Source organism: Takifugu rubripes, chromosome 1 (genome assembly GCF_901000725.2).
Source record: "Takifugu rubripes chromosome 1, fTakRub1.2, whole genome shotgun sequence".
NCBI classification, from domain to species: domain Eukaryota; kingdom Metazoa; phylum Chordata; class Actinopteri; order Tetraodontiformes; family Tetraodontidae; genus Takifugu; species Takifugu rubripes.
Window position 1 is genome coordinate 2,495,928 of NC_042285.1, and position 26,662 is coordinate 2,522,589.

The 26,662-nt window shown below is 48.0% G+C and overlaps 1 protein-coding gene across 1 annotated transcript; it reads right to left on the reverse strand.

Moving 5' to 3' along the window:
* Positions 1-688: 688 nt before the first annotated feature.
* On the reverse strand, positions 689-24,729 carry skap1 (src kinase associated phosphoprotein 1). The gene is made up of 12 exons (XM_003961128.3): positions 24,545-24,729; positions 23,762-23,867; positions 23,325-23,350; positions 23,068-23,184; positions 12,594-12,674; positions 12,433-12,516; positions 12,232-12,356; positions 12,040-12,103; positions 10,491-10,676; positions 8,325-8,375; positions 8,135-8,232; positions 689-1,249 (listed from the first exon to the last, which is right to left on the reverse strand). The coding sequence occupies exons 1-12, from the start codon at positions 24,582-24,584 to the stop codon at positions 1,157-1,159; spliced, it is 1,071 nt and encodes a 356-aa protein (XP_003961177.1). The 5' UTR covers positions 24,585-24,729; the 3' UTR covers positions 689-1,156.
* Between the last annotated feature and the right edge of the window lie 1,933 nt (positions 24,730-26,662).

Here is a 26,662-nt window from a genome sequence, read left to right on the forward strand (position 1 = left end):
GGCTTTAAGGTTTGTTTCTTTGTTGGTCCTGAAAATCAAGAGAATGATTAAAAACTTATTGAACTGAGAGAAAATGATTAGAGATGATCAGGTTTTGAAATGTGCAAGCAAATTACAATTCAAAATGTCTCTTTAGAGAGGGGCTGATGGTGGAATTCCTGCCCAAAAAAAGACAATTGTAGCAAACAGTTTGGGTTTTTGAGAAAATGATGGCTAAAAGCCAGCAGAATCATGCAGGTTTTACACTTTAATACTAAATGGTAACGTGCTGTATTTGTCTGTGCTGCCTCCTTATTTAAATATAACCTCACCTGCTAAAATGCACGACTTTTGGTGCATTTTTTAATGAAACGTGTCAGACCTGATTTTAATTTTCGATTCAGTACTGTAAAAACTATTAAAATGATTGCAAATAAACACGTTTTCTTCTTAAATGTCTTTATTTGAGCGCGTCCCCCTCAAAACGGTTTTACAGACAATGGTGCCACCTAGTGGCTGAACAACAACATGCAAGGGAATAATCTGTTTTCTGGGTGAAGTCTGCGTCTATGGGATGTGAAAGCCATGTTTCAAAATACTGGAATAACTGGAATTCTAAAAAGGATTTTGACTATTAAAACCATCAGTACAAATTTCTGTCTGATAAATCAGATCTACTTGGCTCTGGTTTGCTTTTTCTTTTTTTTTGTTTTACAGGGAGAAGTACGACTGCAACGCATTTACAGGATATAATTTACAGGCTAATCAGATTACCCGACAGAGCGTCTGAGAAATTCATAGCCAGATGTGTCAGCAGTGGCGCTGTTGATGAAAAAAAAAACCAAAAAAACACCATCACAGAAACACGCATTAATAATTCAACATTCATTTTAAGCTGCGCCTTTCAAACAGCATCACAGAATCATTTTCTTAAATAGGACAACTGACGCTATAATCACGCTTTTGTTGCACATATTTATCCGCTCCCATTGCACCATTAAGACTGCTTTATGGAGTACTTCTACCAGCCAACAGAAGCCATAAATGGCAGGTCAACGACTGAAAATACCTCAGTGGCAATCAGGATGAGTACCACGGGGACCGTTTTCTGTGTATTAGGCCACAGTAATGGTCTATAATGTTGATGATAAGAGCGCACCTCGGTACCTGTTGGTGCTCAGAGAATGTAGGCGGGGTGCAGGAAATCCTTGGGGACAATACCCACAGCGCCGTTGAGCTCGCCGACCCACCAGCCGTAAATGTTGTACTCCTGGAACCAAAACATGGAAATAAAGCGGCGGTGAGAACGGCGGCGGAGGTGAAAGTGACCGGAAGAAGGCGTTTATTTGATGCAAGCGGACTCGGCAGTTGAACCGCACTTACACGTGACCCCGATCCTCTTACGGTGGTTAAAAACACTCGTAACGCATAAAATGGACATTGAGGGAGATACGGGGGGGGGGGCAGCGTCGCTCTGGTCTCCAGGGTTTTACCCAGAAATGCGAGAACAACACAGAAACAAGCAGAAACAGCTTCTTTCTGCTGTTTCAGGACGCTACGCTGAATCAGAGCTTTAAAGAGTATAAAGCACCGAACCTTCAGACAAGGCTTCTGTCTGGAACTTTCAACTCTGGAGTTAAACTCTGAGTTTCAAATGGGGGCTTTGAGGCAGGAGGTTGGAGGAGGAGCGCCAGACGTTACACAAACAGGCTCGTGAGGCAGGTGAGAGCCGAACAACTCATCAAAACTTTAAAAGGGATGGATGAAAAAGGGAAATAAACTGAACAATCTGGCGGTTCTGTCAGCTGAAACCAGCAAACTGGGACAGTTTAAGATGGACGAGTCCTCACTGTGGCTCAACATCCACACCCTCAGACCCTCAACAAACATCTGGACGTGGCTCCTCCCTGCCTTCAGCACGCTTCCAGAACAACGTGGGGCTTCCTTCCTGGTATCGTTCGGGTCATTCGGCACCACAAGTGACCTGGGTCCACTGGTTACAGCTACAGAACTGACAGCAGTGCATGAAAATGGCCTCCAGTCATCAGATCTCAGTGTGTGTGTGTGTGTGTGTGTGTGTGTGTGTGTGTGTGTGTGTGTAAACAAAGGCTCACAAAAGCCCAAATGCGGCTCAACTACTGGCAGCCAATATGGCGTGAAATGACGGTGATTAAAAATTAGACTAACGAACCATAAAAAGTACAGAAAAAAAAACAAAAAAACCCCCACTTGGATCTATGAAACTGTTGCTAGGCCAAATTCTGATGGGGGGGATGGGGGGGGTGGGGTGGGGGGGGTCATTAGATCACAGCAGCTGGGCTCTAACCAGATCTAACAGATCAATACTGGGACGGAGACCAGAGCCCAACATGCAGCTGCACGTAAGCAGAAACGTGTTATTCTCTCTGATTAGAATCTCTCTCTCTCACACACACACACACACACACACACACACACACACACACACAGGTAATAAATGGCATTTTGCCAGAGGTCGAGCCTCATCCGGACACCTCCCTCAGCCTAGGAGAACGAGGCCTGCAGCTAACGGCGAGGACAAATGACCCCCCGAGAAAGTGATGAACGACGGGGCTTAAGTGTTGTTACAGCGAGCGGCCATAAGCAGGATCGTCCACTCGGGACCGGTTGCGTCTCCTTTGGAACCTCACTGATGGTTCCGACCGGGACGCTCCGGCAACGCTTGCGCTTCCCGACAAACTCCGACTGGCAATTCGCCGCATGTTTGAGCTGGTGGCGGAGGGAAGCTCGAGTCCAAAGCAGCCTTTAAAGCTCCCCGTATGACCGTGGAGGGAAGAGTCTTGGTCGGGGAACGCTGGCTCGGCCTCCATTTCGTGATAAAAGCAGGAGAGGGGAAACAGACGGACGGGGGGGGGGGGGGCATCAGAGAAGGAGCGGAACAGTTTTTCTCTCCCTCGGGGGCGCCGCAGCACTATTCCACCAGCCGCGGTGACAGAGACTTTTATTTATCTCCGTGGCCCATCTGTGCAGTCGGTCTCAAATTCTCCCCGAGAAAGGTCTTTTGGATTATCAGCGCCGCCATTTTAATACAACTGCTACATCACAGTGTGGGCGCCAATGGCGGTGGGGGGCTGTCAGGCGTGCCGAGTCCATCTTCCTCACGCTTGAAATGGGTTCATCCAGAGTACACCTGCTGTAATGGGGACATTCCGAGAGTAAATTATCCGAATGATGGAAGCTACGCTAACTCCTCAACGTCCTCTTCCGTCTGTTTGTTTTCCCGCTTCCCGCTTTCCTCTCGGCCTGATTCGCTTTTTGCCGCCAGTTTGCATCTTAAGGTCAGATAAGTTGTTTAGTATTTAATACAGAGGGAAGCTTTTCCCCCTGCGGGATGCTGAGTCTGGGGAAACGGCGCCCTTTATCTGGTTAGTTCAGGAGTCGCCTGCTCGTTGTCCCCAGCGCCAGAGGGGGCGCTCCAGAGCAGGTGGGCGAGGTGGGCCCGACAGCGCCGTGTCGCGGCGGCCGCGCCGCATCGACCGGTTGACCTCCCCGTGACTCCTCAGCGGAGCGCGCAGAGTGGGGCGTGGGCGGGGCTGGCGCTGAGAGCGGGTTGCCATGGCAACACCTGCAGTGTACCAGCGCGATCGTTTATTTACCACTCAGGGGGCTGGCTAATGGTGCCGTTCTGATGGGCGCCATCGCTCATGCGCCCGACCTGGAGGACGGATTGACAGTTACCCGAGCCCGAAGCGGGGAGAAGGTGAGCGGCGGTTGGCTGGGCGCCGCGAAAGGCGAGGTGAGGCGGGCCGTCGCGTCGCGCCGCCATTACGCGCCCAAAAACGGAAAACAAAAGAACAGCAGGCTAATGTAAAATTCTGAAGAGATTCCGAATCTCTGGGTTTCCTGCTTCCACACAGTCCCAAATGCACACAAACGAGGGGGGGGGGGGGGGGGGGGGGGGGGCGCTAATAAGGCTGACACATGAGGCATCTTCCCTCGGCCACCAGCTGACTGAGGCAGACCTTGGGCGTGATGGAGCGCAGGAAGTCTCTCATTGCCCCGCCGCTGAACCCGTCGCCTGGGTGTTACAATCTCCCTTCCTCCCTCCTTCCCCATCTTCCTCCCCCCCCCTCCTCCCCCTTTTTCCAGGGTTCTTCCGAGCAGCCTTTCCGCTGCCTTCTCTTCTCCACACACTCACCCGAGGCGCCGCTGCAGTTCCTCCATCGCTGCTTGTTTTAACAAAGAAGCATCGCACCTCCACTAATCTGTGACCTCTGATCGGGTTATCCAGCTCACCTCGCTGCTCCATACCTGAACCCGGGGGGGGGGGGGGGGGGGGGGGGGGGGGGGGGGGGGGGGGGCTGATTTGGGGGTCTGTGCGGGAGGAAATCTCGTCCAGAAACCCAGATATTTCTGGAGCAATGTCTATTTCTTTTTTGTCCAAGTGGGCTTTTAATTAAATCAGTGAATTGGTTTGAAATTGGAAACATGACAGAGCTTGAGAACCTTTGAAAATATCTCAGGGACGGAGAGATTTAATAAAAAAGAAAACCTACTCACTTTCTAATGCACGCCTGGGATTACGGAGAGCTCCTTAATTTAATAGCAATTTAAAGTGGATTTGTGTATGCCACTGAGTGTCTGTAATGATGGCTGTTTACACCGCCCCTCATTTATAATAATTAAGCAGAATGGATTGGGGGGTGGGCTGCTCGGACGAGGTTCTGGGCTATTGGCCCGGGCTGAATAATGACCTACTGTAGTTGACCGGGAGATGACCGCTGCCTCCTGCGTGACCCTAAACCCCAGACTCACCCCCTGCTACTTTAGGTGGTAAATAGGATGTCTTCCCTGTCTAAAGCGTCTCGGTGTCTATAGCTACAATAGCAGCCAGGGGTCTGTAAATGGGTGTGTGACAGAGAAAAGGAGCGAAGGGGGGGGGGGGGCAGGGTTGACACAAAAGAATAAAGGGGGCCGCTCTCTTTGTCTCTCCTGCGTGACTTTTCCCATCTGATTGTTTGTCCACTTTTCCCTTTTTCCCAGCTGCATTCAGCCGGTGTGACCTGCGGACAGGAGGCCAAAGCAGCTTGTTAAACCTAGAAGATGACCCCTCTTTGGGGTCACGTGGGGGTGGGGGTGGGGGTGGGGGGTTACGAGTGGAGTTTGGACGCAAACTTAGTCCTGGAATTTCTAACGTGCCAACTCGTACATAAAAATGGCACAACTCATAAATAATATAAATGTGTTTGTTTAGGCTGTCGTGTAAGAAAATGTGGCTTTTTTGGGGTGGGGGGGGGGGGGTCTTGACAAGAAGTCGCCACAAGGTGTCAGTGGTGTCCACGTTGTCGGCTGTGGAAGGAGCCGCTGGAGCCTTGGACCAAACGTGATGCTGCGCTTGGGGAGATGCGCGGGATTGGCCGGCCGCTCTCGCCGTCTCCGTGTTTTGGTTGGAGGGGGAAGAGGTGAGCGAGGCGACGGGGAGAAGGAGGAAGAGGTGGCAGCGGCGCTTGCCAGAGTTTTAAGGACCCCGCATGGGTCCGGGGGCCATAAATCTCTTCCCACTCCATCCTGCCGTTCCCCATGAGTGCCTGTGGGAATACAGGAATGCGACAGCTGACCTGTAGAGCCCGTGTCTTTTGATTCTGCCTCCATAAATTAGAGGGCGAGAATGCGGGACGAGCTGATGGTCGAGCGCCAGACACGGCCGCCGCCGCCGCACGCATCCCAGGGAACGTGCAGCCTTTCCCCGCCGAGATAAACGAACGGGGATACTGTAACAACACGTAGTAAATCCTGAAGACGGATGCCCCGGCGCACGTATGAGGTGGTGGAAATATGCAAAGAAGAGAACGATTTTCATTCTTTTTAAAAAAAAAAAAAAAAAAAACGGCAAGAGCGTGACGCGGCAAAAAAAAAAAAAAAACCCGAGCCGGGCCGGCATTCGTCATCGCGCGCCGAAGCGCCGGCGTGAAAGCCATAACGCGCATTAGAAAAATGCAAGCTCTCAGAAACGGAATGCCAGAGCGCGGCTGGCGAGATGGATCTCGCGCCGCGGCCCGACCTCATGGATCAGGGCGCCCGACGTTCGCCGTCAAGCTCGGCGCAGAGCGAGTCGGGCTTCGCTGGGACCGGCTGCTGGGACCCGCTGCGAGATTAATTCCCTCCAACTAATGGGATTCATATGAGTGGCGAGGTTACTAATTTATTTACTTTGTCAATGATACACAGATATGCAGAGGGGAGGGGAGGGGGGGGGGACTAAAGCAAATACAGTAAAAATTCCCCCACTTTACAGTAAGTGAGCGATCAATAATGATGGATGAGGGCCCTTTATACAATCGGCATGTTCGCCTCAGTTCACGGCCATATGACACCACGCCTGTGGCTACCCCGTCCTGCACTCCAGCAGTCAATCACACCCCAGCTTTAAAAATAACAGTTTGTTAGCACCATTGATTTAGCACTTAGAGCGTGTCCTTATTACCTTGTAATTATGGTCAGTGTTGACATAACAGCACAGACAAGCAGGCCTCCCACCCTCTGAGAGAATTTATGGGCCCTGGTTTTATTACGGCCATTTCATGTGTCTGGGTCCCCAGTTAAGCGACAGACTTGAGTTCTAGCCAAGGGCCCGTATTTGGCTCGTCAGGGTCAGGGCTTTTGGGAATCCCCCCCGTAAAAATGCAACACCAAAGGGAGCCTCCGTGTACACGCAGAGGGAAGTCCTCCCAACGGGCTCGTTAGAACAAATAGCCGATTACAGGCTATAATCCAAATAACGGCATTCACGAGGGAAACCTGATGGTTTTTTTTTTAGGAGGCAAAAGGGGGAAACGGGCGAGTCGGATCATCACAGGACATCAGAGGCCGTGCGGAGTCACCGCCACGTAATTTACAACCAGACTCCCCATTAGAGAGGAAGGTTTGGACTTTCTCTGTCAACCGTGTTATGACTTCAGCACAAAGCTTGAGTGATCTGGGCCGCCACCATCGCGCGATCAAGTCCTGCTGCCAACCTGGACTCGGTTTGCTTTTAAGGCCTTTGATGGGACAGAAACGTGACCCGTACGGCGAGAGGCGATCCGGTGGGCGGGGCCCAGGCTGTCTGAGGAGGATCTGCAGCCCGGAGCCGGGTCGGCTTTGTTTCTACAAGTACGCCGCCTTTGTCGTCCTGGCGTGAAAAATGGCCGCACGCAGACAGAGGAGGCTGGCATCCCATAAATCTGGCTGCCAGGAGCAGCAGAATTAAGAGTCCGTCTCCTCTGAAGCGTATATTTCACCTGTGCTAAAACACTCCCCTCTAAACCTCCCGAAATCCGGCATCAAAGTAGCGATTTTGGTTTTTTTCTCCCCCAACCGCAGCGAGGAAATATTCAAAATTCAGCAAATGCTGATCAAGTGTGATTTTCCCCGCACAAAAACAACGCTCCAAGCCCTGCTCATCACATGATACGAGCCACACGCAGAAACCCGGCCATCCAATTCCAACCCCGCCAATAGAAAGAGTCCAAGCACAAGCCCCAGCACGCCGCACAGCAAAACCGCCCGAATAACAAGCCACTGATTTCTAGCGGGGCGGCGTTGCACCGGTAGACGCTCTGCATGTGACTGCGAGACGCTCATAAAACGCGAGGAAATAGATTGAGAGAAGGAGCTGAGGCGCAGAATGATTTCACCTGCAGCTTATGCTGGGGCAGAAAGGCAGAGCTTCGCATGGCTGCCTACTCAATTAACCCCTGTGATAGCGGCTCCATAATGAACAACAGCACCATTACACAGCGCCCCAAATGGCACTTCACCCTAGTGGCCTGGGAAAAACACAACGCCACCGTGGGTGCTTCACTGCCGCGTGGAAACAACAGATGCGTTGAGATGTTGGGGATATCAGCGTGTCGGGGAAAAACTAAATGGGGGACCAAGTCATTACTGGAGCTGCTGTTGTTTAACCCTTAAATAATTAGGCATTTTACACAGCTGCATCAGGTTTTTATCCATCCTAAACTGCTGTAATTGCTCCTGTAATTATGTCGAGGAGTCAAGGGTGCAGTCGGGAGCGATTCCCATTACAGATAAACGCGGAGTTATCTCCTATTTTACACGACACACAGAAGCTGCAATACTGTAAGAGGGAAAAACAATAAATAGAAGCCATCTCGGGTTCCTCCTGCGGGCTGACCTTGCTAATGATGTAGATGAGGTCTCCTCTCTGGAAGGGCAGCTCGTCTGGCTCATCGGCCGAGCAGTCCCACAAACCCTGGTAGTAGTTGGCGTATTCTTTGGTCCAGGCCGAGACACAAAAGCACAAAACTTGAATAAACACACGCCGTCCACTATTAAGCAAAGAGGGGCTCTAATGAGGCCCTGACCTGGTTTGTTGTTCCTCTCCATGCTCCCGTCCGCTGAATCAGGAGACTCCTCTGCACAAAACACAGCAATATTTGTCATTTACAGTCGCCTGAACAGATATTAACGGCCTGATGAACGTGTTATAGCCCACGTTAACCAAAACGAGGGCAGATGTTGCCCTGATCATTCTGACAACCATCTCACATTTTTAAACAATAGGATGATAAAACACAAGGACATATTCTAAAGGACAAATTAACTCTATATATATGTGTGTGTGTGTGCGTGTGTGTGTGTGTGTGTGTAAAAATGTTACCGGCTCGGAATTTTAAAAATATTTTTTAAAAATTGTTCATAGAAAATGTTACAAGATGGCTAAAACTGACCTGTAACTCAAAGCCTGGAGACACGTTTTTATAATCCTTACATTTACACAATTATTAGGTTTTTAATCTATTGAAAAGAGTTAAAATTGAAATACTATTTATTGTATTTTTTTAAAAATAAACTCTCCAACATCGAAAGATGATCCAAAGAGAGGATTTATTTCTATGTTATCTGATACTAAATTAAATAAATCATCCAAGTTCTTTCTGAATAAGTAGGAAAAGTTTAAGCAGGAGAGGCGGCGCGAGGCCGGCGTGTTCGGGCGTGGCACCCGGTGGTCTGAGGGGCGACACGCTGATACGCCTGCCCTCCGTCTCCCACATTCATCCTCAACACCAGCAGGCTGACAGTCGCACCAGGATCCAGCAACACTATCCACTTTCCAGCATAACCCACGTCTCTGCTTCCTGGAAGCCCAGGAAGGGTAAAACACACACACACACACACACACACACACACACACACACACACGTACACACACGCGCACACACTTCAGACCGTGTGTTGCATTTTTCATACACAAACTGGAATTATTTGAAAATTCCCTGCGACTGCAGAAGGGTTTATTACTGTGAAATGTTGAGGAAACCAATGGAAGTCGGGGGGAATTTCACCCCAAACATTTGTTCAGCGCTCTTAATCTCAAACGGCTGCACGGCTGAGAGGCCTCCGCGGGGGGGCTGCTGGGTTCTGCATCAAAATTATTTAATTTTCCACTCAATGAGAAATCAGTCGGGGGAATCAACGGCGATAGCGCCGTCACCATGTGAACAACAGAAACGTCCAAAAACAGGATCAAACCCCTGAGAAAATGATGCTAGCGAGACAAGCAGGAGTCCTTCCAGGCTAAATAAGCAGAATCGTGCACAGACTTTCAATATTCTAGGTTTCGATTAATGAAAATAACTAAGCTCTAATAAGTCAAGAGTCGGAGATGTGTGCGAGCCGTAAATGAGGGGAGGTGTCCAGTGATTGATACGTGAAGGGGTGAGAAAGTGAACGAAAGAGCCCGTCACCCGATATGCCATCTGTGGTCAGTCTGTACCTCTTCCCAGATGGCTTTGAACGGCGGCGTGACAGTCAGAAGAGTGATTTCCCTCCCGCCAGAGATTTTGGCAAAGGTAATGTACTCGGCGAGTGAAACAGAATCTTGATGTATCTTATTTAATAGAAAGAGTGATGGACGACGGCCCCGAGAAGATCAGATCTCCCCTTTTGTCCTTCTCTGGATCTCGTAGCCGCCCTGAGACACGGAGCCGTCTCACGCATTGTTCTGGAGGCTCATAACGCTCTCGATCAAACTCCAATTTCTATTAAAGATATGAAATTAGGAGCTCCAGAACTATTTTTAACCTCAGAGAAATGCCCCCTTTTACCTCCCCTCGCCTAAACTGCTGTTGCTAGGCAATTTTAGCCAAATCTGTGCTTATTGGATTGAATTGTGGGCTATTTGTTGCTTGGCAACATTAGCTAATTGGGCCCTCTATGACATTCGGAGCTCCGCAGCTCTCGCCTCTTTCAACAACTGTTTCTCAGCCGAAAGTCGCCTTTTCGGGCAGCGTGCGGCGAGTCTCGCCCGGCTGCCCGTGCGTCTGTGCCGCGACCAGCTCGGGCCTGACGAGCGTTGCTGGATTTAAAACGAGGGATCAATAATTGAGACACCTGGAAACACAGATTATACAGCGACAAGAGGGCGGCACATTCCCTGTAAAAGACCAAAAAAAAAGCTGAAACTGGTGTGTGTGTGTGTGTGTGTGTGTATGTGTGTATGTGTGTGTGGGGTGACCGCATGCTCATACCTGGCAGCACCTCATAGATATCTTCATCCTCCTCATCGGCCGCCCCCGTATCACCCCCTCTTCCCCACGTGCCACTCAAAGGCTGAGGCAGGGGCGGGCCGCCTTCCCCTTCAATGTCATCGTAGGTCTCCTCTTCCTCCTCCTCCTCCTCTTCGTCGTCGACGGGAATGACGGTGGAGCTGAGGTCTAGGAGCGATGGGGGGACGTTAGTATCAAGACGGAGCGCAGCACGGCGGAAGGAGACACGCGCGTGAATTAAAGGGTAAAGTAAGAGAAACGCCGGAGCGGGCAGGGAAGCGCAACATTAGACTGTGACAAACACTGCAGGTCCGACTCGCAGCCACAAATAATTAGGTTTCATCTATTAACATCATCTATTAACGTGTTCGGAATGGTGGGATTAATTGATTAATTGTATTGAAAGGGTCAAAATGACTCTAAAATACAGGATGTTTACAAAAAATATAAAGGAGGGAATCACTCCTAATAGGTGGGAATATAATAACATCCTTACTGAGACACGCATCTCTAATCTTTTGTGTTATTGATGTGCATTTTCACATTTCTGAGAGTTTCGGAAAAAGACTGAAGGAAGTTGAGTCTAAACTGGAGTTGCTGTCAACGCGGAATTCAAATCTCGTTTGAGTCAGAATTTTTTTAACATTTTTTCCTCGTTTCATCTCCCCTAAACAAATAAATCTGCTGTATTTTATCGCTTCGGAACATCGCGATGATTTTCCTGACGCTGAAAATGTGAAACGTGAATAAATCCTACCGATTATGACGCTTCCCACTGAATCACGTCTCAGTTTAAGCCTCTTAAATCAACACCACTTAAAAGTCTAGTCAGAAAAAATCTGCAAATATCCCATCTGGCCCAGGCTGCATTTCATAGAAAATCCAGGCTGGAAGGAAGTAAGAGGCACTGTGGAGTGTCCGTTACTTCCCGCAAGCCAGCGGGCCGGCCCGAGCCCATTTTAGAGCAGAACGGGCTCAGACAGAGGAGCCGTCTCATTGGGAGCGACTGAGCGCTGCAACAGGGGGTATCAGGTCCTCCGGCGAACACCAGCGGCCCAGCAGAAATCAATGTCACTGCAGGATAACCAGAACATCTACCAATCAATTTCCTGTAAGCTGGAGTTCAGTGGGGGGAGGGGGGGAGGGGGGGGTGGCGGGGGAGGACAACTGCACAATGCTGTACGACATGGCGGGTGACACGTCCACCGAGGAGGTTCAGGACGCGTCACGGGTTCGGCTCTGCCCCCGCTGATGGATCGCGTGGTTTTTCCCTCTGAATCGGAGATGACAAAAGGCCCCCGTTCACGCCTGACCTTTCCGCCCCCCCCGGAAACACGAGCAAACTTGGCTCGGAAATTGAGAAAAAAGGAGGTTGGGAGGTTTTTTACCGCTCTAACTGGATTTTCCAATTGACCCGTGTGGCTTTTTAAAAAGTCAAGCCAAGTCCATTTTATTTATCGCGCTGCCTCCCAGGGCTCCCCAATCTGGAAAGATGGCGACCTATCGATGAAACCACAATACCGCCGTTTACCTCGCAGGACAATTTTGATCTGATCCACCCATTCCTTGGCTTCCTGAGGACTGCCGGCGGTGAACTGGTAAGAAGAAACACAATATCCCCCACAACTGTTAGCATTATAAGACAAGGAAATCTTTGGGAAAATCAGAGATTTGCTGCATCCAATAAAAAAAAAGGACCACGGCTCCATGTGGAAATACAGACCTGGAAAGGCCGTCGTCCTGGGGCGAAGAACTCAAAACAGGAAGTCTTTCTGGAGTCTTTTCTCAGGTTGGTGACGAGCTGAACGCTGTAGTCGCTGATGTAAAACGAGCCCTTCTGCTGCTTATCTGCCGGGACAATTAAGCACGCTGGATCTTATCGGACTCCATTGGGGCACCTGCGGTTTCTCCGGCTGACACAAACCTTTGTCGCTTCCAAAGTAGTAGAAGACGAGATTGTTCAGAACACACCACCTCTTCTGCCACTCTGAGCCGAAGAAGCTGTGGTCTAGAGAAAGAAGGGTGTCACCATCACCTCGACTGTGATCACCTGGGATGGGTCCATAGATCCTCTGGTGCCTCTACCTTTCCGCTTCTTCTCCAAGTATCCCTGCTTCAGAACGTTGACGATATCCTGGGCTGCCACCGGAGGGATGTCTCCGAAGTCTAGGGACAAAAACATTCATTGGAAAATAAACCCTTCCCGTGAAACTCAAAGATATCCAGGCTGTAATTTGGAGAGACAAGCACTAAATCCTCACATATGATAAGAGGAACCCTGGACGCGAGATAAGAGGGCTCATTCGCTAATAACTGACCGTTTTTTCCCAGCACGAGCTCTTAATAAGCTAATAAGCTGAGATCTTCATTCCCAAGGCAACACACGTACACAGACACACGCCATTAATATGGACTCTCCAGCTGTGTGGATCAAATACGTCCGTGTGAGGCTTCAGGAAACCGGGATCGATACATTTACAGAGCCGCTGAGCAGAGAAGTCCATCCATCCGCCGGCGAGGCCGGTTTAATCAGGGCATAAACATTCCCCTGAAAACCAAACTACTCTCTTTAATTTGAAAAGTCACATCTAAACAGAAAGACAATGACCCAAACGACTAAACCTTCATTGATTATTTTGTTGAAGCTCGAAAGGCTAAAAAAAATAAAAAATAAATTTAAATAGCAAAAGCCGGACTGTTTTTTTTTTTTGTCTCTCACGTCGCCCTCGTTAATCTGGTAAAAGTCAATGTGAGAACCAAATGTTGCTCCTTTTAATCCGAATGCTGAGACGAGGAGCAGTTAGACGAGAAGAGGACTGACCGGAATTATGTCCTCATCCAAATTGATGGGATTATGTCTCCGTCCTGAGGAGGGACGCAGATTGGACCGATTATCTGTGGTTCAAATATTAGAAAAGGTGCCGGCTGACCCACGTTCGGCTTCAAAGGCCGTGTTCTGTTCCGTTTCAAAGAACCGGTACGGGTCAAAAACAAAGCTACGCTAGCTCCACGTCCATCAGTCCACAGGCATTAGCGTCCCCCTCGGCTGATGTCGGGACAGGAGACTTTTCTGCAACACACAAACGATTTAAACACCATTTAAACCCGCGAGGATTCCAGGAAAATTCCAATGAGCTCTTTTCAAAGCACCTAAAACAACACATTTGTTCGGCCTATTTCAGGGGAATAGCTCAGCCGGACCTGGTTTTTAACGTCCATTGTTTAAAATTCTAGAGAATGGAGCTGGCAGGTCTGTGACCCGCCCGCGCCACTTTAACCGGTGGGGCTGACGGATGAGCGGGTCATTCCGGAGCGAAGCCCCCAGACTCCTCAGCACACTCGCACCCTCACACATCATCCAACCGCCTTTGTGGAGCGACTGACCGCTGACACTATAAATACAGAGGGGCTAAGAACTGTTTGGTCAAACAGGGCCTGATTCAGTACATCATAACAAACACGGGACATTACGCTCCCCCCACCTCATTTATCCGCCCTCGGCACCTCCATTTTTTTCCTTTTTTAACCGGACCCGCTTCCCTGTTGCGGCCCACTTCTAATCCCCTCATCCATCTGCTTCCCTGGCTCTTCGTTTATCTCAGAGGTCGAGCCCGGTTAATAGACGCGGAGGTACGAAAATCAACACGGGATCGCTCTGATCCGCTCGAGTCAATAAACATTACACACGCTTTGCACGCCCGAACCCGCTCCGCGGCCCTCGTTTGGGAAACGTGCACGGATGCGGCGGCGGCTCAGCCGGGACAAGATGCTGCCCCAGTGGGGAAGAGGGATGCGATTGGTCCAGAGTCAACAACGCCTCTTTATTATAATTAAAGAGGAGATTCAGAGGTAATGTTGTTTGAAAATATGCACTTTAGGGCGTTGAAAGAAAACAGAAAACAAGTAGCGCGAGTTTTGAGCGCGACTACAGGCAGAGAGAGACATTAATGCATCTAATTAAAGCCTCATCAAAAACGCAGACAGACGGCGCTCTTTCATAAAAATCATAAATTGCCTTATCAATTATTCAGGGCAATGCCAAGGCTTCATTTTCATCCCTTTTGCGTTTTAATTAGCCCCATCTACGGCTTTGGTATCGACATTAATTTGATGGCAATTTATTGATATCCCAGCATAACCTATTTAGCCGAGCGCAATTAGCGACAAAAGGGAGGCCGACAGAGGCGAGGGTTGAGGGCGGAGTCACGTGTTTTAGTAAATCAAGGTGAGGGGCTGCTAACTGAATTTAACCGCTCTCAGTGGTCATCAGCGGGAGAAGATAGGAGTCGCCCTCACTTCCAAATGGAAGGGAATAATCAATGGGAATCGAGCAGAGATGCGCGTTTAATTGATCCCGACAAAGGAACGTTTCCAGCAGAATCCAGCCCGGGTGCTGATGAGTGCCCCGGTCGCCCAAATGCTTTTGAACTCCGGCTCGTCTGTCCCTGGAACAACGCATGGGAGCTGCCAGCGGTTTGCCACATCTCTCATTTGGTTATTCACACTCGCCCAGCGTGGCGTTATGAGCTCGGCGGTTAGATCTCGCAAGAAAAGGGCTGATTTATGTTAGCATGACCAGAGGGAGTTAATGTATTCTCTCATTAAAATCCACTTTACTTAGGGCTGAAAGTCAATCAAAGGCTGGATAGAGAGTGAATCAAGATGAGGGGAAATGGTTGGGTGGGAGGGCTAATACGTTACATTAGACGTAAGGACGGTCATAATGCAGCAAATACGCAGCAAAGATGAGCCAGACGGGGACCGAACAGCCGAGTTTCACACCTTTTTCTGCCCGCAGTGGGGGGGCAGCGGAGGAAAGGGTCAGCTCAAGCAGAATGGATCCTCAACAGGGCTAAAGGAATCATAGCTGCAGATATGATATGTTCCTCTCATTCAGGGTAAAATGTGCGGTTGATGCCACTCCGATCTCAGTCGCCACATGGGGCCACTTTTGTTTTTTAGCGAGGCCGAGTGATGAAAATCTCCTCCCAACGCGCGATTATTTTCCTTTTCTCGTGTTTGTAGGCTTAAGGTACGTCTCCTCTCCATTTAAAAGTTCCAAACGGCTCAATCTGTTGGGAAATGATGAGCGTCGGCAGGTGTCTGGAGCGTCTGCAACTAATAATTATTTTATTAGAGTCCCAGTGATCAGTTAAATTCCTGCTCTTTATAATCTTTACAAAGGAAAAAATAAGCCTTAATTTCTCAGTACCAGAGAGACACATGTCTTATTTTGTTCAAACAGAAAATATCTTAAAGGTATATTCAACTTTACCAAAAAATAGGGGGGGGACCTAAATTCCTAAAATTGACGACAATTTATCTATTTATTTTTTAAATTAACAATTCATCTGAAGTCTAGTGTTTTTGCCTTCATGGTTTAACGGGATGAAAACAGGAGGTGAAGCACTAAACTGCTGTATTTGGATTCCTGAAACCCAATGATGGATATCAAACTCCTCCCTACGTTATCTTTCTCCTATAGTCCGTCTTTAAGCGTGGGGGTCTTTATGGTGCCTTTCCTAGCAAGAGGTATTGCACTGAATGCAGCATCAGGGGGCAGGACCTGACCCCCGCGTGAACCCTGCTGATGAGGTGAAACAGAAGGCAGCGAGAGGCTCCCGCGGCCCTGAGGGGGCTGCGGGGAGGAATGCTGCTGACTCTACAGACCACGCCAGCGAGACCGCAATCCCCTCCGATACCGTCCTTGATTAGGAAAAAGGATTCGCCGGGTGCACCTTCACCCACCCGGCGCTCCATCTGCACGCAGGCCCGGCTAAATTGATACATTTTTCCTCATTACGGCAGAAGGCCTCTGCTGCGCGTCCCTCCAGCGAGGCGGCCGTCAGAGGGGAGGAGAGACCGAGAGGCACTGAGGTTAAGGGCAGAATGTCTCCCGCGCTCTCCTCTCCTCCCCCCGTGATTTGATTAAGCCCTCAGTCATCGATACATAAACCGTGTTTAGAACCTCCTAATGCACGTGTTTGAAGCAGAGAAAACATGCAGTGCATTATATCAGGCAGCGCCATGCCCGAATCACCGGCTAATAAAGTTTAATGGGACTGGAAATTTATGCCGGGCTGATTAAAGGATTTGTTGTTTTGCTTCTGATAATCAATCAATGGGAATATTTAAGGATGGGTATAAAGAAAACCTGCGTGTAAACGGGTTTAAACCAAATACATTCTCTCTAAAAACTCGGTTATGCTGCAATGCAATTGTTTTAATAAGGAAAATATTCGGATTTCTCGTTATCGGGGCAGATATCCAGTCATTCCGGGCTCCGTGTTGCCCTATTCCGGCTCTGAAACATCCCAGGCCGCTTCCTGGGAAGACACTAAGGGGCTAAATTTACTATGTGACATAGGCTTCCCCCTGGGCAGCCATAAGCGGCGAACAGAGCGACCCCGAATTTCCGTTTTCCAGATTTACTACCACTATTCAAATGCTTAACTGCAGATACAATGATCCTCTAATCGCTGGGGATGGTTTTGGGCTGCTTCGCCCGTACAGACGGAAAAATAAAAAAGGACAGAAAACAGTAGAAAGAATATAAATACCGATAATAGAGGAGTTCGGGCCCACAAGAGAGCCTGCATATCTGTGATAAAACACAGATATAACAGAATCAACGACAGCCTGCAGGGAGAAAGCCTGATAAACACACTCGCCCCCTCAACATACAGTTATTGCAAGTTTAAAACCCTCCTTTTGTTCCCACTAAAATGTTCAAATATAATTTTAGCAATAATCCCTAAATGGTACCGAGCTGTGGTTCCGTCCGTTATGGTTTTCATATAATTACTCTTATGATGTTGTCGCCGCCGTTACGTATGATCCCAATAAACTCGGTGATATGACCGCATCCTTCTTTAACGTCCAACAGGTGAAAGTGTGGAAAATTCTGGTCTTGTGGGAATAAAATGGCCAAATCGTCACCTAAACCGGCAGGAATTCAATTTATTTCTGCTGCTGTGATTTGAAATAATTGTTTCCAATTCATTTTTTGAAAGAACTCTGGTGTAGATATTTATTGGGATTATTAATATTCATTAATCATAAAAATGACTGTTTTGGGGGGTTTTAATCGTTAAAAAGTATTTATTCTGTCATCTGACAGAGAATATGCTGGATGAAAGCAACAAATAATTAGTTGTTTTCATTTTTAGCCCACATTTTTGATTGGTGAATTGTTTTCACAATTAAAAATAAAATCAATGGAGAAATATAGTGTTTCAATAAATATATTAATAAATGTTGATCTTAAAATAAGCTATAATTAATTTTATATTAGGTTGGACTTATTGAATCATTAAATGGTGTCGTTATTATGCCAGTACATTCATTTTAACATATATTCTTATTTAATATTGTATTATTTAATTCAAATATTTAAAATTAAATCCAAATTTGGGGAAAGGACACTTTTGTTTCCTTTAATCCCAAAATAAATCTTTTTTTTTACATTGGTAATCACATTTTTTTAACTGCACGTGACTGAAATTACAGCAATTTTAAAAGGATCCAAAAAAAAAAAAAAGTTTTTTACTTTAATGAATCTCATAGTAATTGAACCCTTAAAAATCAAAATCATTTCCCCTTTAAATTAAGAGGAATGCTAAGGGCCGATCAGATAAATAATCCTCCAACGTTGCAGCCCTCTTGAGACACGCGATGTGGACGTCTTTCAGTTTCAGTTCTGACCCAGAGCGAGGAGCCGTGCCCCCCCCCCCAGCATCCTGGAATAACTCCACCAGGGCTCGGTAATGACCTTAAAGCGTTACAGCAACAATTAAACGGCGAGACCCCGGAGGCAGCGAGGCCGCCGCGTCACTGTCCGCGTACAAGCCAACACATCTTCCCCGTCGCCATTTATTTCTGTAAGAAATCAGCAGGGCCACCTGGGCTTGGCATTGGAACTTCATTCATCTCCAGAAATGGATTCCAGTGGAGGGCAAAATCAAATCCTCATTTGCAAGGCAGGGGGAGAAAGAGAGGGAGTGAACGCAGGAGGTACCTGGGAACGCTAACCTCTGGGTGAACCCGCCGCATCTGATAGTTTTGCTATTTGTCTGTGACATTGACAGCTCCGGGGGAGATTAGGAGCCACCGTGCCCCCAGCTCCCCACTTTGCATTCCGCGCATGTGCCTTTTTACAGATGGACGGCTGCGAATTTACCTTCGCCCCGGTTTCCCCGGGTTTCGGCTCGCCGCTGCACCGGAGGCGGCGGAGGGGTGTAATTATACGCCGCGCAACAATAAAACAAAGCAAATGAGGGGAGGGTTGCATCAGAGGGCTTACACATCGGGAGGAGGCTAAAACTGCACGGTGAGGCTTTGGGGTTGGTGGGAGGGGGAGGGGGGAGGGGGGGTGAGGGGTGAGATGAGAGTGATGGATGCCCTTCAGTTAAATACGTCCAAATCCCCCCTTCAAGCTGCTCTCTCTCCTTGCCAGGCAGTGTGACTGAGTGTGTGAGGGAGAGTGTACAAGATTAATAGCATAAACAGTGAGAGAGCGAGAGAGAGAGACAGAGAGAGAGGGAGAGGGAGAGAGAGAGAGAGAGGGAGAGAGAGAGAGAGAGAGACTATCAGTATCTGCAACAGCACAGTAGCCCTGAGGGGAATAGTGTGAACTTTTGAACCCTGGTGGCAGGCAGTTGCAGCGATGCACAGAGCCTGCTCCTGCTCCATAATGTGTGTGTGTGTGTGTGTGTGTGTGTGTGTGTGCCTACAAAAGCACACAGGCAGCAAATTAGAGAGGAAAGGAGAGTGAAGGAGAATGAGGAAGAGTGGAAGTCATTAACGTATCCCTCGCTTTCCCTGCAACCCAGCAGCCGCCATGCAAATGGCGCTAAATCGATATGGCCGCGAAGGCCGTGAGAAATTAATCTCTGGGCGCACATCCTGCCAGAGAGGTACAGTGGACGGCTACCGCAGGAGACCAAAAAAAAAAAAAGGAAAACCTTCCCGAGCTATGAGCTATCTGCGGCGTGAAGGACGATCATTCACGAGGCTCTGGAACGAAGCGCAGACGGGTCACAGGTTGGCCAAGCAAAAGGTCAGAGGTCAGCAGTTCAGCGCATGGGCAGACAGCGTGACCGCAGGGCAACAACTCTTCCTGGAGGTTATCTGCGAAGACCCCAGAACCAGGTGCTGCATTCAGGTGCCGAAAGAGCGCAGGGCGACGCCTCCCGGTCGGAGGGGCGCCGTCACTTCATCCGGCTCCGGAGGCGTAAACACGCGTGTGATTAACTCCGTAATAGCGCATTAACACCTCCGCTGGCAGCGCCTTTTCCCCTCTGCGTCAACCACCAACAGCACCAGGCGGGCGTCTTTAAAAGCTTAATCCAAAATGACAAAATTTAGATTTAACGTTCTATTTACAAGCGCGGTATGATAATGTTGTAACTGCGTATTGGATACTCGTGCTCAAATGAGAAACGGGAGGCAGTTTCACATAACTTTAAATTGGTTATCCTACCGCATTCGACTGCAAGTAATTGCTTTAGGAAATTGGGCCAGCGCGGTGATCACTAACCGAAGTCATGGCCCCGTATTCTTTCGATGGGTCTAAACAACGGAACACACTCGCTTTTAGAGCCCAAATTAAAACCGACGGAAACGACGGTCGATATTTCAAAAAAAAAGCAAAGGACAAAATAGAAATTCTGCTGCCGGGCTCAGTTATAGTCCCCCCCCACACACACACACACATGATTACATATAGAAATGATCAGAATAATGCTAATATGATGAGCAATCAGCTTCCATTGCTCCAAAAACGGAATGTTTTTGGCCTCTCTTATTTGGGAAACGTTTTATTGAAGTGTGCGTCTACCAAAGGACAAAAATCGCTGTTTACTTTCCAACCTTCCGTAAGAGAAAGTTGCCTGAATTGTTCCTGAAGCCTCAAAGCGTGAGTAGATTATGAAAGATGATAAAAGCCTCGTTCACAACAAATCGTGCTTCACGTCCAGGGGCGTTATCTTCTCGCCAGAGCCCAGCGCTGGTCCGCCACTTCGGGAGAAACCAACTCGCTATTTCGACGTCATAAACCTGACGTGCGAACGGCGTGACGGCCGCGTGTGAGTGAGGTGAAATTCGAAACCGCAGAGGAAGAAGCTTTGAGCTTTCCCATCCGCACACATGGGGCGGCGGAACGTTAGCGACCGAGGGGGTGAAAACGAATCCCCGGAAAATGTGCGCGAGCCCCAAATAGCACATCGCTGGGCCGGGCTGGAAGGTGCCGAAGGGGGCAGACGAGGGCGGGGCCAGGCTGCGGGCTCGGTCAGGTCACCGGTGCGGTCGGCGGGTGAAACTCAGTTCACATTACCATGCAGACACCCAGGCTGACAATGGAGGCTCCATCTGTTCCTGTCAGCCATTACAAATCTGGTGTCACCCAGCCCGCTGAAGACAACAGGGCCACCGCGTCTAATCGCCCGGCACAGGCTCCTCCTGCGTGTAGAAGCAGCCATCGACTTCACACTCATTCACTCTCCTGTTAGGGAACGAAGAGCAGCAGAGGCAGCCGGGCGATTAGCGCGGATAATACATCCCGCAAGTCTCCGAGACGCCATTGTGTACAGTAGGCGTCGATAAAATATCCCCCCCCGACTCACAACACTCAGAGGAGCCTCTCCCAGCGGCTCGCCGTGTTGACCACAGCACACACGAATTTAGAAGGTCCCAAACTGTCACCGCGGAGGACCGTTCCTACAAAAACGCCACAGATTTGGGGCCATTATTTCCCACTCTCCTCTATTCGAACAGACGCCCGGCGGAGGAGCGCGGACGTGAACACGGGGCGACCTGTGAACTCCGCGTGCCCTTTCGCTAGCGTCTGCAATTTAAAATAAAGAAATAATTTATTTTTTTTAAAAACCCACAAAAACAATTTTCCTGGAGGAATCAAATGTTACGATTATTGATCCAACAACGAAACGCGTTTAGCGAAAAGGGACATTAACCGCCGATTACTCCAAGAGAAATGCAAACGATCCAGGGAAGGGAAAAAAAAAAGAGGAAAAATGATTATGAGTAGCGTTGCGTAATTAGCAATTTCTCACATTTAACACCGACGGTGGTGCGACACAATATCCAGGATTTAACGGCGGCGGCGTCCGCGGTAACAGACGGTGTAGTTTGTGGCCCAGCGAATGGGTGTGTTAGCATTAAAGCCTTGAGGGAATTTTCAAAATGCCTTATGTACTTTGATTTTGTTTGTTTCCCCGAGGAAATAGTTTACTCTAAAATGAACAATTAAAAAAATAAAAAATAAAAAGAACGATCGCCGCCTCGCCATCCATCTTCCCGCCATCTGCCGTGATTAGTTTATTCGGTTTCCCAAAGTTGCAGAGGGGGGGGGGCAGATATTCATCTGTGGGCAGAGGATGCAGGAGTTCATTAAGCCAGATTCCAAATAAGGAGCCCATTTGTGAGGAGATGCAGCTGGCACTGGAAGACCGACAACAGATTAGGGAGATTCCGCCCCATTTGGGCTTTTACGGAGGAGGTGGGCAACCTGAGGCCGCACGGGCGATAATGCCCACCTGCGGCATGTCGCGTCACGGACTATTAGCCGGGGCAGAGACTCAGCAAACACGGGGAAGTCTGAACGGCGGAGAGGGGAAGATCGAGGAAAAGATTGATAAAGGGAGAGAGGGATGGAACACACACGGCCCCTCAGGTACCGTGTTGTATTTCAAACCCTGTTGGGAGAGAATAGAGGGGCTGGAGGTCAATCAATCACCGCATTAGCCTGCAGCCACAAAGGCCTTCTCTCTCTGTGTGGGCAGCATCCATGCCTCAAACACACACTCCCACACACACACACACACACAACCAGAGAGGGCAGATCAGGAGGGCAGGATCGGCCACTGGAGGGAGCTCCAGCTCACCAATCCAACCAGCATTATTTTTTTTGTCTGGAATCATGGACAGCCTACCTGCATACTGGTGAGGAGGAGGAGGAGGAGGAGGGGGGAGGAGCAGGAGGAAGAGGAGGAGGAGCCATCACCCAGATAGGAGACCAGAGAAAGGGAACCAGTTTACCCATATGGTCTGTCTTTTTTTTTTCTTTTTTTTTTCGCAATAAAGAGCAAAAAGATGCGCCGTGCTTCCTGTGGGGAGGAGTAGGTGAGCTAGTCACGCTGATAAGGCTCTACTGTCAAACCTCCACTAATTTAGCTGCCTCTGAGGAATACGGCTTTGTTTCCAGTGACACTCGCCCCTGCCTCCCCGCCACCTCCTTGTTTCTGTGCAGACTTTTACACACATTGTGGCCTGGTACAACCACATGTTGTACGTACCGATAGAAACATTGATTTTTCTTTTATTAAGGGCTGAAATATCACATCTTAGCCTAGTTAGCTCTCAATGCTACACATAAAAGGGGATCATAGCTGCTGCTCACACACACACACACACACACACACACACACATCATTTTAAAGCTCAGATCACTGCACTGCTCAAACAGCCCATTCACACACACACACACACACACACACACACACACGTAGGAGAGCAGCATTTTAAATGCCAATTGTTAACTCACACTCCGGAATTCCATCATCCTGGTTGTCAGAGGCTAATGAGGCATCATCTGATTGGGCAGAACGACCCAGGCTGGAACTGCGGTTGTCATCAGAACCATCTTCTTCCTTATAGTCCGCTGAGCGCGTGTGTGTGGTTTTGAAGAGACAAAGTTAGTGCGAGTGGATGATTTAACTAAGGAATGAATAATAGGCTGAGTAGGAAGCAGGCGTGCACCCCCAGAGACAGCCAGGGAATGTTCTGCGTCATCTGACTTACATGGAAACGGGAATTCTTGAGGGTTTCTGTTGGAGCAAAACAAATGTGTTGATAAGAAATGAAGCGAAACGTTTTCAGAGCAGAAGAAAACCCCAGTTTTTCTTAAATGAAGTAAATGTTTCCTGCAGCGAAGGCCACAAAACCACAGGTTAGTGCTACCAGACGTGCAGCGCAGGCAACACCTGCAACGCTGCAGTTTCGTTTTTGAAAGGTTCTGTTCGAGCAAACATCCCATTAACAGTACATCCCAGAGCCTCTTGAAACACATGAAATAATAGTAAGAACACGATCAAGCCGTAAGTCTTCAAAGTGACGATATTGGGGCTTGATTGCCACATTCTGGTGTCATTTTGCAGCCAGATTTAGAGCGGCAGGCCCAGATTTAAGGTGATTTTGCCGTGACGTGCACGTGACGCGTGTCCGTGCTCATTCCCGACCTGACGTGGACGACCCTGAAGTTGTTCAGCAGGACCTTCCGCGTCTCCTGCGCGTTCTCACTGAGGTTTTCATCATACAGGATCTCCGATACAAAGAACTCGCAGTCTGAAAGCCAAGAACACCAAACGTGGTCATCAGCAGCGTGCACGTTCGCATATCACCGTATTAAAAACATATAATGCACTTCATACATATATTATCAGCTTTCCTCAAATAACTTTGATGGAAGCTACATTAAGAAAGTCCCACAAATGATAAATCTTCCAGGTAATCTCATTCCCACTCCCCTATTTGTCCTCGGCCTATAGACGCACAACTACTCTCCGTGCGACTTGGACCTGCGAAAATGAAGTCAGGAACGACATAATATTGTCAAATTTCTGCAGAAAGGAAGTCGTTATATTAATATTTTATCCCACCGTGTTATTGGACCGAACGGCGACGCCGGTTTTAACTCATGGTGATATTCTGCCATAAAGAGAGACGGATGACACGGAACAAGTTGGCCCACAAAGCTTATCTGATCCCATTGTTTTATGTCCTCAGCGCCACATTATACAAATGGGCCGATGACGGCAAATGTTCATCCAAAGGCAGCGGCTTGGCTGCGTATGCAAATGTGGTAAATTCCATGGCACCTCCGTGTTAAAAGGCTACGACGGAGTTTATGGCGAACAGCAGGGTCGAGGGGATTTTTAAATCATCTAGATTTAATTACGCACTGCATAAACAACATGAAGTTATGTTAGAATGATATAACGTGAGAGAAGATAATTCATTACCATCCAAAAGCCTCTTGATATCTGAAGGGATTGTCCCCATCCCCAGCTTCCGCCTGCAGACCCTTTAATTTTTGGACCTTCCACAGTTTTTACTCTTGGATTCAGCTTAACAACCAGCTACCAACCGCCACAGCATCAAAGCACCTGCGTGCGCTCGCTGATCTTTGCTGACTTCCGTGCACGGTTCAAGATTTGCACAAAACAGGGAGGAGCGTTATGACAAAGGGGAACTTCCTCTCTACTTTAGTTTATAAGTCAGATGATTTGAGTTTCACTCTTGAAACTACCGATGCCGTCAGGGCGACGCTATTAGTTAAAAAAAAAGCACAGACACATTTAAAATGTCCACGAGGTTTGTGGATGACAACACAACTATAGAAAAGCTGCTAATTTAACCCTATTCCTCGGTGTGAACGCAGACTCACAGAAACACGCACACGTGCACAGGAAGCCGTCTGACATATCCTGCTCGTGCATTACTGCTCTTTGCAGTAATGTATTTCTGATCAATATTGAGCCACGTTATAGGAGGAAAAACCCGACCTGTCAGCAAAAGGAATCCCCTGATGGAGGGTATGTAATTGCAAAAAGAATTTAAGACCTGAAGGGGAAGCAAATGAGGCCTCTTGGAATATATATTTTAAACCAAACCCAATACAGATGTGAGCTGCACCCCCCCCAAAAGAGCAACAGGCCAGTAACACTGACATTAGCAAGCAGGTCTACTGCTTCCATTAGTGGCATTTTAGGGAATAAAACTTTAAAAAGACTTTCTTTTTTTTTTTTTTTTTAAATAAAGTGAATCCCCTTGGATATTAGTATTGATTACCCCCCCATTAATTTTACCATATAAAACAGCAAGAATAAGACACTGATCCCTGTCTTGAGCCTTATGCCCCAGATGTGTAGAGAAATTAATATCAAGCGTGTTTAAGAACGAATGAATGTATTTCTTATTTTATTAGCACAGCCATATCCAATTAATGTGATTCATTCCATACTGGTTAAAGCAACGTCTAAGTAATAAGACTTTAAACTGTTTAGCTCCAACGCTGGTTTAGCCAATGTGGCTAATTTATAGCTATCGGCGTGTAATGTAAGCACAATCTTATCTTTACACTTAGGGTGATTTTTAGACGAACAAAGGTCATAGATCACCCCACTTTCTGTTTGTTATCCCAGATCATATCAGTGCAGCCTCGTTAATTATGTTTCACTACTTACTGCAGCAGCCATTCACTCAGCGGGGGGTGATGCAGGATCTGCGCGCAGCTGCTAACCAGCTAATTGACCGTTAGCACAGAGGTAGAAACCTGGCACCAATTTAAGGTCACTGCGTATTTGCAATAAGCAGGTGCTGCGCATCCCCGAACTTCTCTCCGGTTCGGGCGCCTGACGGTTTTACATTGCATCTGAATTGTCCCGCAGCTAATGCGCTGCTAGCTAGTTTAGGCTAACATGCTACGCGGGGAAGCGTTTCACGGATGTCGGCTACAGCGACTGTTATTTACCGCATAGATTTTATTTATTTCTTTTTTTTTAGTAAGTTGATGTAATTGTATTCAACTCCTCTTTTCAACGACCTTAGAAAACTGGCTATATCTGTATGTAAATGTGGCCACCTCTTTACCTCTGGTGCTGCGTTCAAAGACTCAAGGCCTCCCAATCGGTTAATGAGGCTATAAAATCGTAAATCACAGCTGTGGCACTTTAGATGACGTGTTTACACAACGACTTCTAGATAACCTTTTTTCCCCTACATAACCTTTATTTTATCCTTTAACGACTGAGGTTTTTGCGGGCATTTAAAAGAAAAAGAAAAAGAATAATTCAAAAAATGAATGTAAAGTATTTATTAGCAACGTTGGTGCAGCCTTAACACATAATTTTTAATATTTTGAATGAATGTTGGGGTTGTGTGCTGGTTGCTGAAGCCAGAATTAATTTTTTTAAATTAAAATCCTCACTGATGTTCATCGATAGACGCTTCAACAAGACAATCCCACAGTAAAGGACAGCTGTTAAAGTAAAGAGTAAAGTAAACTATTTTCCAAAATCTATTTTTAGGTGGCTAATTCACTTTCTAATTGCGCCACATCGTGTCAAAATTCAGCTGCG

Excerpts from the sequence above, each read along its gene's own strand:
- skap1 (XM_003961128.3), bottom strand. The coding sequence starts at position 24,584 with ATGGGGACAATCCCTTCAGATATCAAGAGGCTTTTGGATG. Across the intron at positions 23,185-23,324 it reads TCAAGAATTCCCGTTTCCAT|CGGACTATAAGGAAGAAGAT; the intron begins GTAAGTCAGATG and ends ACACGCGCTCAG. Across the intron at positions 12,675-23,067 it reads GGATGATGGAATTCCGGAGT|ACTTCGGAGACATCCCTCCG; the intron begins GTGAGTTAACAA and ends TTTTGTCCCTAG.